Genomic DNA, 17480 nt, shown 5'->3' with positions numbered 1-17480 from the left:
TCCAAAATACTAACTTTACAGTTCTGCAGATCATAAAGATGGCACTGCCAAAGACATTTTATGAAATTCTGGAATGATTCTGATGCCAACCAGGATATAATTGAGATGGACAGTTTAGGAGATAATTAAGAAGATTGAATACTGTGGACATATTACTTTGAGGTGTCAGAAAGGTAATGCATGCATGCAAAAATATTAGAAAGTGAAATTCAGTCATACCATTAGACTAGAAGATAGGACATAAAGTATTTCAAAGATTCAGAAATCTAACATGATGGTATGGTTAAAAAAATTAGTACTGATGGTGTAATTTTTTTTTTTCCTTTCTGGACATATAATCATAATATGGCCCATTCTTAGTGAGAAAGAAAATGGGAAGTAATTTATAGGTAAATTGCCTTGATCAGTCATTTTCTTGAGTACAAGGTCAGGTGAGCTCCAATTTTGTACACAACAATTATTTTAGGGAGGAGAACAGATTGGAAACAACCTGAGATTTCTCTTTAGCATCCTGTTTGAGGTGTGAGTGGGAAGACAAGAGTTGCCAGCACACGTATATTAAGATTTGATACTAAAATCTACCCTAGGTGACCAGCCACCAGCAACAGAGGAGAGTATCCTGGGATCAGGAGGAGGTGTAGCTAGATTTTTCTATTTCACCTGGCCTAGTTCACCACTTGGGCCACTTTACATATAAGGGAGCAGAGTGCCAAGTGAGTGTTAAATGTTTCATCTAAAGTGAAATTTCTTCCACCTTACTTCTGAGTTATTTTGTATACAGTCTCTCTATTAAAACCTCTGGATGTGTAAACTATAGAGTGTTACAGAATGTGTTTACCATTACAGCTGGAACTGATCATCCTGAAGTATGTAATTTGGCTCCATGTTGTTTACCAGCTTTCTGTGAAAATATCTCATATTTTTACATGTTTCCACATAAGCACATATATTTTATTCGATGAGATAATTGATATTAGCAAGGCAACATACATTATTTAATAAGGCTGGGTTCCAGATTTTTGCTCATTTTACTTTCAAATACTGACATCAACTATTCCAAAATAATCACTGATTCCTAACGGTAAGGCTCAGCCTGGCCAAATGGGAATGCCTGCCTTAGTTTCCAAATATTTGAAATTTAGTGTAATCTATGGTGTATATGGTTTATGTGTGGTCAGTTATCAAAACAAGCAGACAAGGGAAAAAGAGGCATTCAAAAAAGGAATGTTTTATGGCTGCAGGGCTTGTTGGGCTAGTTTACCCTTTCCTCCCAGATATCACAAACATCTAGAGTTGTTTACCACAACCCTCCCCCAAAAGACCCTGTAACATTAAACAGTAGCACTTTCTTTTTTCTCTCCAGTATGCATTCTGACATAAGAATCAGGAGGGAAATTTATTTACACTCACTTTACTTCTTTCTTCTTGTAGCTAAGCCATTCTATATGCCAAATTTTAATAGTCTTTAACCACTCTAATTTTATCAAAACACATCTTTAATATCTGAAACACTCTCCAAACCCCAGTCATTCAACAGTCAAAAATATTTATGTATCCACAGTCTTATTTTTCATAAAAATTCCTTTGGTCCATTTTTCCCTGTATATATTTACACTCATAACTCTAGCATTAATATAATTTTGAAATACAAACTGAATCTATAAAGGGATCCCTAAACAAATAAATGTGCCATTAAGATTATATATGCATATAATCTCTAACAATTTTTAAAACAGCATAATGTCCTACACATGATGGCATATAATCAATATTCATTAGCTAATTGATAAGTTCATAATGATGCTTCCTAAGAGAGATTTTGTTTTTGAATATAATGGTGTTAATAATAACATTATATTAACCTTACATGTTAATATATGACATAAAGTATTTTTTACAAAAATCAATAAGTGCAATTAGTTCAAATCTCTACTGAAAAACAAAAGTACCAATACAAGTATCTAGATTATAACTTGAAATTTTTGGATCATTCATTCAACAAATATTTGTTATCTACAATACTCATAATGTTGTATCGATATAAACCTAGAAATATACAATGAGCAAAATAATGTTTCATTTTGACATGGAGATTAATGTCTGATTGATTCAGTTGCATTCTCTTGATTCTTTTACTTCCAGTAGTTATCATTAACTCTCCACATAAAGGCAAATAGATTATTTAGTGTAATGAATTAATATTTCAAAATACGACATTGCTGGAATGGTGCTGATCATAATTCAATATTTTCCCATGAAATAGATTAATGAAAGACTAGCAAATATTTTATGATCTGATTGAAATATGCCATTTGAAAAAAATTAAGGAAAACGTTCAATAAATGTGCCATACTAATGCAGGGACAGTCATAACATTTACTCCAGTTTTGTGGTATCTTTCTTATGTATAGTGAAGATAATCACAGATAGGAAAGTCCCTGGTGAGAAAATTTGCAAGCAAAGTGGTTCCGAAACACTGGCTTCATTCGTGGTTACGTGTCTCCTGGTAGTAGGATTCCCCAAACAATCCTGTGAGCATTCAAAAATCAAATACCAACCCATCCAGCTTATGCCACAGGGGATCTGAATTTTAGAAAGTAAGTTTTGGAATGTATGCTGGGGTGCTATGTATGGTAATGTTTTCTTAAAATTCATAAACAGGAATATTCCACACATAGAATTAGTAAATCAAAGAAAAGTTAACTGATAAATATTAACTACTTTTAGAATAAATGGCATCAAAAAATTAATAGAATAATTATATTAAGTGACAATGTTTACATTGTACATTTCAGCCATTTTTAACTATGTTCATTAGCAGTATTGTCATTGATAAGTTTCCCCAGCAGAGGGAAGCATAACCTCATTATTATTTCCATAATAATATGGCATAATGTTTGAATTATGGAAAGTGGGGCATCATTACAATTTTACTCCATTTTACGTGAAGGTTGGTTGATGTTTCTGCATTTACTAAGCAACTTCGACATTAAATATGCTTTGACATCTTTTAGGAAGCAAAAAATGAATTTGGTATAAAACGCCCAGTGTAAGGGAGTACCCAACTTGTAATTCAGTGTAAGGATACCCACATTATCTTCTGCTTGACTAGAATGCCCAATAATGATATATTAGATTTATATCATGAGCATAGAAAAGAATCATTTGTAAGGCATATTTTAAGACTACAGTTTTTTTCTTTGGTATATTTTAATGAAAATTTCCATTGCCTACTCATCTCAGGTTGCTACTATATGCAAAATGAAGTACTTGCACATGGCTTCTTGTTGTTAATATAAGAAAGTTGAGCTTTAAACCTTGTAAGCATCTAAAAATTTGAATTTATCATCATAATAAAACAAAATTCATGATAATAAAACGTAATTCAGTGTTTTGTGTTTTTTTTTTTTTTTCTTTTTTTTTTTGAGACGGAGTCTTGCTCTGTCGCTGTGCCTCCCGGGTTTACGCCATTCTCCTGCCTCAGCCTCCTAAGTGACTGGGACTACAGGCGCCCGCCACCACGCCCGGCTAATTTTTTGTATTTTTTAGTAGAGACAGGGTTTCACCGTGTTAGCCAGGTTGGTCTCGATTTCCTGACCTCGTGATCCGCCCGTCTCGGCCTCCCAAAGGGCTGGGATTACAGGCTTGAGCCTGTTTTGTGTTCTTTAGCATTTACTTTCTGTAAGATTTTATTTCTCTTCGGCTGCATTTCTTTAAGTATTCCGGGAGAGATGCATACATTGCATGCATGTGCGTGAATATGCATTATTACTTAGGATTTTAGCTTGGTCTTAGCAGGTTGAAAAATGAAAAATGTGACTTACCGTGGTGTTGTAAGTCGGAACAGTGAGTCAGTGGGTCTCCATTTCTTATATCTTGTCGTCTTGTGCGTCTGAAACAATTGCATTTAAAAGGTCTTATTGTATCCTTATTTTTCCATTTTAGGAATTTGTCATGAGAATGAAGAAAAATTTAAAAAATATAGATATCATAGACTCTAGGAACTTACAGGAAGAGATGAATCTACATCCAACCAAAAGACTTTTTTTTAAAACAGTTCATTATACCTGTAAGAGCAGTCTCCAAGATAATCAAAATGGGAAACAAGATCCAAATGTACTAACAACATATTAAAAGTCTTTAAAATAGTGATAACAGAGAATTCATGGCTTTTTCATGACCAGATATCAATCAATAACAATCTTATGTCTAGAAACTCAAGGCTTAACTTCTGTGGAAAAAGCACAACATTTGAAATAATAATCAATTTTTTTCAATAAAAGGAATTAAACTTTTTCTGATTATTAATGAAGAAATAAGCTTGAAAATTATAATTCACATGAATATTCTCTTTCTCTGAATGCTTATACATAATTCCTTAAATAGACTTTTGTTGAATTTTATAATATTAAGACTAGAAATTATATTTTTAAGCTAGTTTTAAAATTTCTTTTCTTGGTTGTTATATCGACCTGTTCTTTTTTAAAACCGTTTCTTTTATGATCATACAGCTATGATTGCAAACCAATTTAACTGTGAAGTGAATAAAAGCAACAATAAATGTTGAACTTAAAGGCAAGGCCTCCTCTTGCCAGAGGAATGAAAGAGAGAATAAATGAACTTACATTTAAGAGAAAGGCAAAGTTTGCTTATAAAAAACAATTTCTTCTACATTCTACCCTCAGATCACATGTGAGCTGCAGCACATCGTGAGTTTCCTTTCTCTATGTTTTGCTAATGGTTGCCTGGGAAGGAGGAGGTAGGCTTTAGTCATTGTGGTGCAAAAAAGATGTGAAGTTCCAGGAAGAGGCTAAAAATGGAGACTGGCTATGTGTAACAGACTGGAAAAGATTGGGGGACACTTGCCCAACTGTTTGCTGCTGCTATTTTAATGGGTATTGTTTTGCTGCAAAATTAGTTACCATCCCTAAAAAGAGCTCTCAAAAAGTCCATTGAGAATTGCAAATATGGAATTTGTTACTGTATTCATAAATTTAGAGGTCTAAAGTATTTATAGATTTCTATTTGTAGAATTAGTGAAACAATCAAACAGATGTTGCACATTTCAAAATTGAGCCAACAAGAGAACTTGTGAAACACAAACCACAAAGCATTTGGGAAGGCATTTTTCACTGCCATTTAAGCTTTTGAAAAATGCCATCACAAAGAATATATAAATCATGAGGCTTCTAAACATCCTTTTTAAAGACAGAGTGTCACTCATGAAATTGGATTAAGTAAAATCTGTAAGGCATAACAAAAATGTGCTAATGAAAATTCCTTCAATCTTGAATTGTAGGTATACAATAAATACTTTTTAAATATGTAATAACATATAGGTTTTAACTTATTATAGATGTGTTTATGATTTTCTTTTTATCTCTTTCCTTATTAAGAAAAGCTTAAAATTCAAAGAGATTATTACTAAATTATATAATATTATAAACTTTCTCATGAAGAAGAAATAATACTCATTTTAGTTCAAACACGAATTCCACTTTTTTTTTTTTTTTCGAAACAGTCTTGCTCTGTCGCCCAGGCTGGAGTGTGCAGTGATGCAATCTCAGTTCACTCCAACCTCTGCCTCCAAGTTCAAGCAATTATTCTGCCTCAGCCTCCCAAATAGCGGAGATTACAGGCACCCGCCACCACATATGGCTAATTTTTGTATTTTTAGTAGAGACAGGGTTTCACCGTGCTGGCCAGGTTGGTCTCAAACTCCTGACATTGTGACCCGCCTGCCTCGGCCTGCCAAAGTGCTGGGATTACAGGTGTGAGCCACGACGTCAGACTGAATTCCACATTTTTAAATAAAATAAAAGCCACCTAGAGTAAAACGTTTTTGAGAAGCATTAACTTTTAATCTTAAAAAATTTAATTTCACTGCTGTAAAGACTGCATATCACTACTCCTTAAATTACCTACAGTTTCTTTAATCAACAGACATTATCTCCACAGTAAGTTTTATTTTAAATTTGAAATTTCAACAAAATGAATGTTTATATAAAAGTAATACAAACATGTTACCTCAATTCTGAATGTTGAAGGTTTAATAATTGTATTTCTTATATGATATAATACTGCCTATAGATTTAATATTATTAACAGGATACTGTGTTTTAATCCATTGGACTGATTATGTAACAGACTAAATTGTAGATTTTTCTACACTCAGTCAATGTTATCTAAAGTGTGTAATCAGAAGATTTAAGTAGGCATTAGGGCCATTTCTTTGGTCAAATATTTTACCAAATATTCAGGCTGATACAAATGTTGTAGGACATACTTCATTAGCTATGAAAATCTACATTCATGACTTCTTTGAATAAAATAGCTATAATAAACAATAAATAAATCAAATTACATTGCTTCTAAATGCAGAGGTTTCATAAAGCTGGTTTTCGTTTTATGTTTCAATAGGTTGATATACATGCTGTTAATATTTGGGCTCATATTAACGAGATACTGTATGTTAATTTTGTCCACCATTCTCATTTCCTAAACCCTGCTAAATAATGATAGAGAAAGACATCCTTCAGTGAGTAGTAAAGGATACGCTGTTGAAAGGGCTATTTTGTCAAATGAAGGCAAATGAAGGAAGAGTTATCTTAGCAACTTTTATTCAATCACGTCCAAAAAATACTTTTAAGTATTATCAAGAGTATATTTAAGAGATATATATGTATATATATGCCGGGCACGGTGGCACACGATGTAATCCCTGTAATCCTTCCCAAAGGCTAAGGCGGGTGGATCACGTGGTCAGGAGATCGAGACCATCCTGGCCAATATGGTGAAACCCTGTTTCTACTAAAAATACAAAAATTAGCTGGGCGTGGTGGTGCATGCCTATAGTCCCAGCTACTTGGGAGGATGAGACAGGAGAATTGCTTGAACCCGGGAGGCAGAAGTTGCAGTGAGCCGAAATCGTGCCACTACACTCCAGCCTGGTAACAGAGCGAGACTCCATCTCAAAAAAAAAAAAAAAAAAAATAATATATATATATGTATATGTGTGTATACATATATTATGTGTGTGTGTATATACATATATACATATATGCATACATATATACATATATATTGCATATGCACAGATATTTTATTACATGGTTTTATGTTTCAAGTTCAAACACTGCAAATGCAAGGTGATACTATAATAATATAATACTTAAATTTTCTTGAAACAAATAGACGTATTTGGGGATGTTAATCAAAATTACATATATCACATATTAAAATGTAATATTTTTTAAAGTAGAAATAAATTATTCTGGACTTTTTATAGTTAGGCACCTGTGTATTACCTAAGACTATAAAGGAAAATAAATTCCTTTCTCTGATCATTTTCCGTTCATCCAGAGACATAAATTGCCTTATTAAAGTTTAAAAATGAGACAGAATGTTGCTGGATAGAAATAGAAGAACATGTTTGGAAAACAGAGTATGTTGGTCTAAAGGGACAAGGCTCAGTCTAGATTCCGTTCATGACTTTCTCTGTGACTTTTTTCCTGATTGTTTTAACTATTTGAAGAAAAGAGAAAAAACAAAACAAGCCCCTCCCTCTGCCCTCACATCTTTTTATTCATTAGAAAAAGTTGATGCACTTACTTGAAGAAAGCTATTTCAAGCTTGGAATCAGATAGGATAACTAGCAAACATTTCATTTATTTTGAATATTGTTCCTACCTCTTTGCAGTGGGAAAATAGCGAGAGCATGAAGAACCATCCCAAGCACAGTAAGGGTCTCGGGCGAGGCAACACTCAGCACAGGCTTTCCCATAAATATCACACCGGTGTAAAGGGAGCTGGGCAACCCCAGCTGTTGAACCAATATATAGTTGTTGCTGTGGAAAGAATTTACTGTTGTGACAAAAATTATCTTGTTTTTTGAATCTCTTTTTCTCTTAAAAAAGAGTTTATTTATATATAACTTCTCAGAGATAAATTAAGGGTTTAAAAAATCGTCCCTTTATTGATAATTTCTTTAAAGGCCTGCTAGACAAGATGGCAGTTTAAAATGGAGCAAGAGCAAGTTCTAAATATTTGACTGAAACAGATGTCTTTTATTAAGTGTAAAACAAAGGGAAGATGAAGACAGTAATATACCAACCAATGTAATGTTCAAAGCTACAGTTTTGTCTTTGCAAGTTTGCTTTTTTTTACCTTTACTGTTTATAATACTCGTACACCAAAATGTCTTTATTACCATGTGTTCCATATTGGCCAGAGGCAGGAATCATTGCTGCTGACTTCTCAGTACCCTATTGTATTGCCTGTGATGGACCGTGCCCTTTCCTATGATATGGGAAGGGGCAAAATTTTGGTGCTTACATTTGAAAAAACTTTGGGCTCAACCCCAAGAACTGTCTTGCCTTGCACTACCTCCAGGAAGATTACTTTTAAAAAGACTACTAAATAACTACCCTTCAAAAACATCTTTCAAAAGAGGAACTAAGTGCACTCTGGTGCAGTCTGCCAAACCAAAAGCTGAGGTGTTTTGGAAGAAGCATAGGATCGAGCATGAAGGTACCTGGATTCTAGATCTCGCTGCCCATTAACACCCTGTATGATCTTGAGCTAATCATATAATTTTTCTAAGAATTAACTTCCTTATTAAAATGAGCATGTTTAACAGGTCTTTAAAGTATGCATTCAGATAAACATTCTACAATACATTTATTCTCAATTAAATTGGTGGTATTGAAAGAACCAGAATATGGAAGATTTAAAAAATTGTTTTTCTACTAATTCAGGATTTCAGTACAAGTTTTAAAATGCCTTTAACAAAGTTGAGCCAATGTAGCATATTAGCTGCAAATTTATGTAAGCACAAAATGAAATAAAATTATTTTGCAATTTCTCCACATTGGTACCATAGCTCTCTTTTCTTGCACTAGAGGATTCAATCATTGTAGTAAGCCTTAAATAAAACTTAAATAAATACTGAAACATGTAATGGTATACATTGAAAAGAGATCAAAAGTGTATTTTAGTTTCTCTAAGTAAGTTTAGTTTCTCTAAATAAAAAATAAGTTTTAGAAAAGTCGGTCTCTGAACAATGATATGCTTTTTTAATACTACACATTTTCTAATAGTTAACAATGAACATAAATAAAATTGCATTTCCAAAGACATTCATTTATAAACTGCATGTATAAGTAACCAGATAAATTGAATGCAGACTGAACTGAAGTACCTATGATAATCTAAGAAAATATTAAGGTTATAGGGAGTGTTTACATAGAAAATACTTCTCTGCTTAAATCTCACCAACTAACTTATACCTTATTACAAGCAAAGTAAATAAGGGGAAATGTAATACAATAAAATCTAAACCATTGTGGAAATATTTATCTTCATTAATATTATTATTCCATTTCACTACATGGAAAAATGAAATTACAGTGTATATTACTAAGTGCTCAATTTTTTGCTATATTCAACTTTTATTATAGTATTGAATTTTGCTATAAACCAGGACAAATTAGGAAATGATGGTTAAATTCTTTGGGCAAAATAGATTAAGTGTTGTTAAGCCTTCCTTCTCCCTTTCCTTCCTTCCTTCCTTCCTTCCTTTCTTTCTTTCTTTCTTTCTTTCTTTCTTTCTTTCTTTCTTTCTTTCTTTCTTTCTTTCTTTCTTTCTTTCTTTCTTTCTTTCTTTCTTTCTTTATCTTTCTTTCACAGCCTCCTTTTTTAAAAATGAACTTACACACTAATGAAAGTAAGCACTTTCAATATATGGACATGTCAGTCCGTACATTGTGTTTGCAACTGTTTAGGAAAGCTACTCATCAAGTTAGTCCTACAATCAAAGGATCTCTATGTTTGGCCGATAACTTCTAAGAAGCATGAACAAAATATATATTTATAGATTTTTTTAAGAATATGACATTTAAGTAGGAAAAGTGTTATTACCTAAATAACAATATCTAATTATGTCACATTCCTTTAGGGAAAAACAGAGAAATAGTATGTGCAAAGAATAGAAAACCAAAATATGGCAACTGAAATTATTATAACAAAAACCTGAAGTGTGATAAAATGCCAAAAGTAACTATAACTCAATGTCATCTTCATTTTACCATAATTTTGCAGTATTATTAATGAAGTGCAAAAATAATTATGCTATCCACATGAAATATAGGGTAAGCCTTTAGGCACCATTGAGCAGAAACCAGTCACTAGTAAGTAACCTGATGTGCTTTTTCTGCCCAATTTAACATCACCACAGGCTCTCTCACTATCCTCCTTAACAAAGTGTGGGGTATAGGAGGAGATGGGTTCATTTATCCAGAAAATTACTTGCAACACTACTTGTCTCTCTTGAAACTACTATCTCACTTTAAAAATACCCATAAGCCCATAAGCGTGAATGAAATTGAGTCACATCTGAATGAAATCAAATCATTTCCTCCAGTAATGGAAAATAAAAGAAAAAGACACTTTCTTCTCTCACAGTATTTTAAATTGATAGATTGTTTTTCTTTGTCAGTAAAATGTTGGATTAATGTGTAATTTTTAAGTAGCTTTAAAAATGTAAAACAGAAATAAATGGTTTACAAAAGTAGATGCAGATTTAGTGTAATTAAGATTGGCAATGAGGCTTAGCAGAGAATAAATAAATAATTTTAAAAATCATTACAGGAAAGAATATACCAGTCTAGCTTCCATCCTGGAAATCCCCAGATTTATTTGCCAACCTCTAACAATTTTTAGATTACAAGAACAGGTGAACACATACTTATGCAGTGTTAGATAACAGTATCAGGTCAATCATATCTGTTCTCTGGGTTGCTCTAAATATCTTGGAGATTATCAATCTATTTTGATATGTCTGTGTGGGGAAAGGATGCACACTGAATTTTACTGGCAGAGTAATTTAATGTCTTGTTCAAGGGATAAAGTATGGTCAGAGATAAAACATGTAAATGGTTCAGAAATAAAATTTGCCAAATGATTCTCACTTTACAATTGTGTATATAAGTTTTTACTCCAGTAAGTGAGGCATACCCTACTTCATTCTGGCTTTTTCTACTTTTTTTTGTTTTGTTTTTGTTTTCTGCTTTTTTTTTTTTTTTTTTAAGTTACCATTGATATACGGACAGAAGAAAATCTAGGTAACATTTATGGAGAAAACATAATTTATTAGACATTAAAACTATATTTGTTTACACATATTACACAGTATTTAGAAGCAATTGACTTTTCTGAAGTGTTTTGCCAAAGCATTCATTCGATATGAATAGAAAGACTATTAACATGTTGTCCTTAATCTTTGAATTCATGAAGTTTTAGAACTTATTTGGCAGTGACGTTTTTTGTTTTCCTTTGATATGTAGGCAAAGTTAAATGCACAATTTGTTTTCTCTAGCATACAATACTATGGGAAAAGTAAAGTTAACTTTGAAGTCGAGGTCCTCCAAACACATATAGCCGGTGAATAATTTTACTAGCTTCTAAAAATGCATTTTTGTTTATATTTGCAAAGTAAGAATCAATTATAATTTTTTTATTCCTGAAATATCACAATGCTATTTCAGTGTATACACACACACACACATATATATATATAATCAGAAAAGATGAAAATTATTATTGAGTATTGAGTAAATTATATTGAAATGACCAAAATACGCTGTAAGTAAAAATTTATAACAAATAATGATCTGGAAAATATGTTTATAGAACACAGATGAGATTGATCAAAAACATGAGGACAATGAAAACTATCTTCAGTTTCTAATCTACTAGCTTATTGTAAGAATGATATTTGTTTTCTCCTGTATTTTTGTACAATTGTTAACAAATCTGTGAAATTTGATAAATAAATAGATGTATCTATTTGAAACACAAGAATTAACAAAATATTGGATATCAATGGTAATACATAATGATAGTACCTGCTTGGTGGAAAGCTCCATTGCTGAAATAGTAGTCGGTTCCTAAAGGAGAAAAAGAAATATGTGAGGTGTTTGGTCAATTAGAACAGTCAGCTATTAGTTAATTAACTCAAGGCACTGCTATTAGTTTTCAGAGAGAGAGAACTTCAGTGTCCACAAGAAGCAATGTGATTGGGAAATAAGACACATGAAAGAAACTGCATAGATAAGGGTCAAATATGTGGAGCAGGCAATGAGATTGTGTCAATGTCATACAGTCTACATACCTGTAGTTGACCAAGTTGGGGTTATTGTTTGCTAAAATATAAGGGAAAACATGAGCCTGCGCAGTGAGCACAGTGAGAAGGTGTTGGAAAAAACATGTTTTGGACTTGTGTTAGGTGATTGAGGGAGGGTTCAAAGAAGTAGAGCTTTGTTCTACCTTGGATATTGTCAAAAAGCAGGGGTAATTCTATGGTTAAGTGTCTTCATACATCATTTGGAAGGGAAGAACAAAGTAAGGCTAAAGCTGTGACTGGTGAAGAAGTAGCAGTAACTCGTGATAGGCAGGATAGGGTATGTATGGTCATTTTTGTGGTTTGGACAATGTTCTTGTTTTTGTCTGTGGACATGATTACAAAATGGTTTTGCTTTTATCTTGATTCATCATGGTCTCAGAGTGGTCCTTTCTGATGTTGGTATTCTGTGAAAATTGTTCTGTTCAACTGGAGAATGCTGCCTTAGCTGAGAGTGCCAGCCTCATTCCTAACAACACCAATGACAGCTGATGAGAGTATGTCACTTTCCAGCTGACAAGGACTACAAGAGCTCAGGTGGGATGAGATTACTTCATTATTATGAAAAACACGGTTTCTTGTGCAAGGACTTACACCCAGGTCTTTGCCAGAGAATACAATCTCTTTAATGTCTATCAACAGGTTAACATAGAGGAGTAATAACTAGAAAAGTAACACTCACCAATGCACTTCATTAATTGTTCTATCTGGAGCTTATCATGAATGTGTATAGGCTTGCATAAATAAATTGTGTTCTTTGATATAGGCAGATACCAAACCCTACATAACTGAACACATGAGTTTACATCCTTTAGGTTCACTGTCAACGAACTGTGCTGCAGGCTGTATCTTTCATTCAAGACAAACATGATGAGAAGACAGAGACTGCTTGTGGGTTTCTGAGAGGTCTGATAAGAAAGAGTCTTAGGTGGAATGAAGGATCTTAAAAGACCTCACTGTGTAGGTAACTGAAGCTACTAAATTAAGTGTGAAGAGTTGGACTCTGGAGCCAAACTGCCAGATCTCAAATTGTGATTCAAATCTGGCCAGAAATGCAGTATTAGGCAAAGTGTGTAAACTTTTTGTAATTCAGTTTTCTCATTTGCAAGTTAGATGGTGCCTCTTACAGGGTTGGTGAGAAGACTGAATGAGTTAATACATGTAAAACAAATTACAAATGTGCTTGGCATATAGTGTTTATTCAGATCTCTCCTCCCTCTCTTCCTCTCTCGTCTCTCTCTCTTTCACATACACCCACACCCACATGCACACACACACATTTCCATCTCATTTCTTTGCTTTAGTTTTTCTTTTTAGTGCTTATTACCAGTTTTTTTTATATATATATATACACACACACACACACACACAGAGTATCTAATAATATATTATTAATATGCCTTAATAATCAATAAATTTTATATAGATACATATAATTCATTTTTTTGTCTTCTAAGTTTCTTCACACTTCCCAAAGCAGAATCTGAGATAAAATCTTGTTTGCAGGTTTGGGGCAAGAGTAAAGAATTGAGGATTGAGAAGGTGGAAAAAATCAATTTAAAAGTGTATTATGGAAGTCAATACTAAGAAAAAAAATCTAAGGATAGTTGACAATGACTCTCCAAATTGTCCACTGAGGTTTGTACCAAGAAAAGTACTTATTCATTCCATTCCTCATTCCATGCTCTCAGGGGGTTAAGTCTCCCACAGCCCCAGCTGTGACTCTAGCTTGTTTTTTGGCCTTCTGGGGCATAAAGAAAACATTCCTCATAGGAATCAGAAGTGAGGTGAAAGGATGTGAGGAGGCAGCTGAGGCATCTCACGTGTCTTTCCAATTGCCTGTCCCCCTCAATTTGGCACAGAGATTTTTGCTGTTTATTTCACAGCCATATCCCTAGCACCTGGAATTATGCCTGGTATTTACAAGTTCTTAATACATATTTGCATGAATGAATAAATGAATGAACGAATTCTTTACCAATGTTCCTCTTTCTCTCCTCTCTTCAACTTACCCCACTATACTCTCTTTCTTACACTTAATTTATATTTAAGATAAAGATAGCTGTTCTATTAAGTCTTTCTTTGTTTCTTATAGCTTAGCTGGAATTTCTTCAAAAATAATTTAGAATAGTCTACACTCACTGCTTTTGCTTGTTCATCTCTCATCCAATGCCTTCCCTGCTCAACCCACTGAGTCTAACTTTTATTCTAGAGAGGTGGCCTACTATCTTCAGAAGCAGAAATCACCAATGAACTGGGTATTGCTGATAGGACACTTTTCTGTATCCATAACTATTATTAGACTTTGTTTTATATGTTACTATTGACGACTTATTCTTTCTTGACTGCTTCCTCTAATAAATTCCATTATGCCTTGGGATTCTTTATTAATTATTCCTTAATGACCTTTAACACAGTCTTCTTCTCATCCTCCAGCCACTCCTAACATATTTACTGTTCCTTGACTACTCCTTTCTACTCTCCTTTGGATGCCGTTTTTCTTCCCTAGTAAGCTCTTGTGTTTCTGTTTGTTTGTTTGTTTGTTTGTTTGAGACGGAGTCTCGCTCTGTCGCCCAGGCTGGAGTGCAGTGGTGCGATCTCGGCTCACAGAAAGCTCCGCCCCACCGGTTCACGCCATTCTCCTGCCTGAGCCTTCCAAGTAACTGGGACTTACAGGCACCCGCCACCAAGCGCTGCTAATTTTTTTTTGTATTTTTAGTAGAGATGGGGTTTCAGCTTGTGTTAGCCAGGATGGTCTCGATCTCCTGACCTCGTGATCCACCCACCTCAGCCTCCCAACTCTTGTGTTTTTAATTACTCCCTATGTGCTATAGAACTGCAAATCTCTACTTCAAATCTGATGGATGAGCTGAGAACAGAATTTTCTTAACAAATTTAAGACAATCTGCCTGAGACACAAATGAAAGAAATGATTTAGGAGGTACATTAATGTAATGGTATAATTTAGAGATTTACCATAGTTTCCAATTTTTATAGCTTAAATGATTTATATTAATTATTAAATATAATAATTTTACACAAAAATTATCAATAATAAAGACAACTATGATGAAAGGAATGTCTATCAACTTTTTCTATGCAGAGATATAATCTTTAGAATTTAGTAGCCTCAACTCAAAAACTAAGGGCACAACGTATCATGGATATTCAGCCTTAAAAAAAGTTGAAGACTGTATTTAGGTTTGTATAATATTAGAATCAATAACCAAAACAGAAAATTTAGAAGAGTAAGGAAAATTTTCCACAGATACTTCTTTCATTCCAACAATTTCACATGAAAAATAGTTATGCGGTTATTAAGGAGCTTATTTCATGAAGACTTTTATGACGTAAAGTTTACAATCAAATTTCAAAGAAAGTGTTTCTTAGGCAGAGAAGTATTAACAGCTAATGTAACTGAAGTGAAATTAGCTAGCTGTAAGTACTTTCAAAAATGAAGGTGATTAATATTTATACATTTCATGTTCCTTAATAATACAAAAAACAAATATCTATAAGGTAGATAAAAAATATTTCATTTACAAATGGTAAAACATAAAAGAAACCCTAGTACATAACAGACTCCATTGTGTCATATTAAGATTTTAACGTTCTTAAGATTCTAGAATCCATTAATTAAAGGAACCTTATTTATTATTTAGACCAGGAAATTAATAACAGTTTGGAATAAGATGAACTATATGCTGTCTGTGGTTGAATTTTAATAGACAATATATTAAGATGACCTTCATTTAAATAAGCTATGGGGATTTTTTTCTGAGAAATAGCGGGTAGTGAATATGACTTCCATTTAAAACAGATGTAGCTTCATAAGCATGTTTTCATGAAACTGGTTTCAGTTGCATTTAATTGGTGTTCAAGTAAAAATAAAATTAAAACTTAGCATCTTTTCAAGGCTTTCTATGACTCCAATGTACAATTTTTTTTTCAGATATGTTAATCTAGTCCTTATTAAACTTTCTCACTTGCAAAGCTTTTCAACCTGCTGATCCCAGGAGATTCTGACACAGCCTGTTGGATGCTAACCACAAGGACACTTTTCTAGAATGAGTTAATAGACTAGGTTAGGAAAGTATCAATTATGTTTTCATTTGAACAAAAATTAAACTTTCATTTGTCTGCTCAGCTGTTCATGGAGTATTTCACAAATTGGGTTTAAAATGTGTTATCAATGTAACTGCCTTGCAATTCCATGCATTCAGTAGAACTATAAATAAAGCCCACTGTCCTAAGAGCATTGCAACTTGATATAACCTTTCAGTTTCAAAACTAAACCCTCTTTGATTGTACTGGAAAGAAAATCCCAAACTGACTAGTTAAATAGAAATCAGCATAAATTAGGCTTTTGTATCTTCTGAGTATTTTTATAAAACAAGGTATATGTATGGAATTTTCAAGCATTTTAAAAGAGATTTTCATTTGTATAACTAGTTAACAATAGCTACCATTTACTAGTAATCTTTTTTTTTTTTTTTTTTTTTGAGACGGAGTTTCACTCTGTCGCCCAGGCTGGAGTGCAGTGGTGTGATCTCAGCTCACTGAAACCTCCACCTCCCAGGTTCAAGCGATTCTCCTGCCTCAGCCTCCTGAGTAGCTGGGATTACAGGCATGCGCCACCATGCTCAGCTAATTTTTGTATTTGTAGTAGTGACGGGGTTTCACCATGTTGAAAAATCAGTCTGGTGTCTAACTCCTGACTTCGTGATCCTCCCGCCTGGGCTTCCCAAAGTGCCGGGATTACAGGCATGAGTCACCACACCCAGCCTTTACTAGTAATCTTAATTTTAAAACAAAACACTTTTTAAAAGTATTTATAATCACAGTCTTTATTGTCAAATGAAAAAATTGAGGCTCAATTGACTTTAACGTGTTCAGAATCACATAATAAATACGATTGAAATTCAGGTTTATGATTGCAAATCATTTTTGGAATTAGGCTTGTTTCTTAGTACTTTAATGTCATTTAGGGTATTTTATAGCAAATCAAAGTCATTTCTAGAGTCCTATACCAATGCCAGTTTTATTTCACCTCTTATTACTTATTAAAAATTTTACTCAAAAATGAAAATGTTCATTACTAAGGAATATTTTTCTTTCTATACTCTGATCGAGATTTGATTTCACCCCAAATAAAAGTATATTGGATTTAACTGAAACCACTGGAATATGTATGATTAGTCAGGGTGTTTTCCCGAAACCAACCTCAAAAATGGGAATGGGTGTAGTACTGGTTTTAATTCATGTATTTATATGAGGTTTGGTTATTCATTCTGTCAAGAAC

At 33.4% G+C, this 17480-nt stretch overlaps 1 protein-coding gene across 1 annotated transcript in view; it reads right to left on the bottom strand.

Annotated features, from left to right (window-relative positions):
* Window positions 1–17480, bottom strand: part of SEMA3A (semaphorin 3A) — a 525967-nt gene that overhangs the window by 15065 nt on the left and 493422 nt on the right. The window contains exons 17-19 of the mRNA XM_025380281.1: window positions 11904–11945; window positions 7690–7847; window positions 3825–3892 (exon numbers count right to left, since the gene is read on the bottom strand). Coding sequence (XP_025236066.1) covers window positions 3825–3892; window positions 7690–7847; window positions 11904–11945 — 268 coding nt within the window. The remainder of the gene's footprint in view (window positions 1–3824; window positions 3893–7689; window positions 7848–11903; window positions 11946–17480) is intronic.

The sequence above is a fragment of the Theropithecus gelada genome, chromosome 3 (genome assembly GCF_003255815.1).
Source record: "Theropithecus gelada isolate Dixy chromosome 3, Tgel_1.0, whole genome shotgun sequence".
NCBI classification, from domain to species: domain Eukaryota; kingdom Metazoa; phylum Chordata; class Mammalia; order Primates; family Cercopithecidae; genus Theropithecus; species Theropithecus gelada.
Note: the sequence above shows the minus strand (reverse complement) of the source record. Positions and strands in the feature narration are given on the sequence as shown.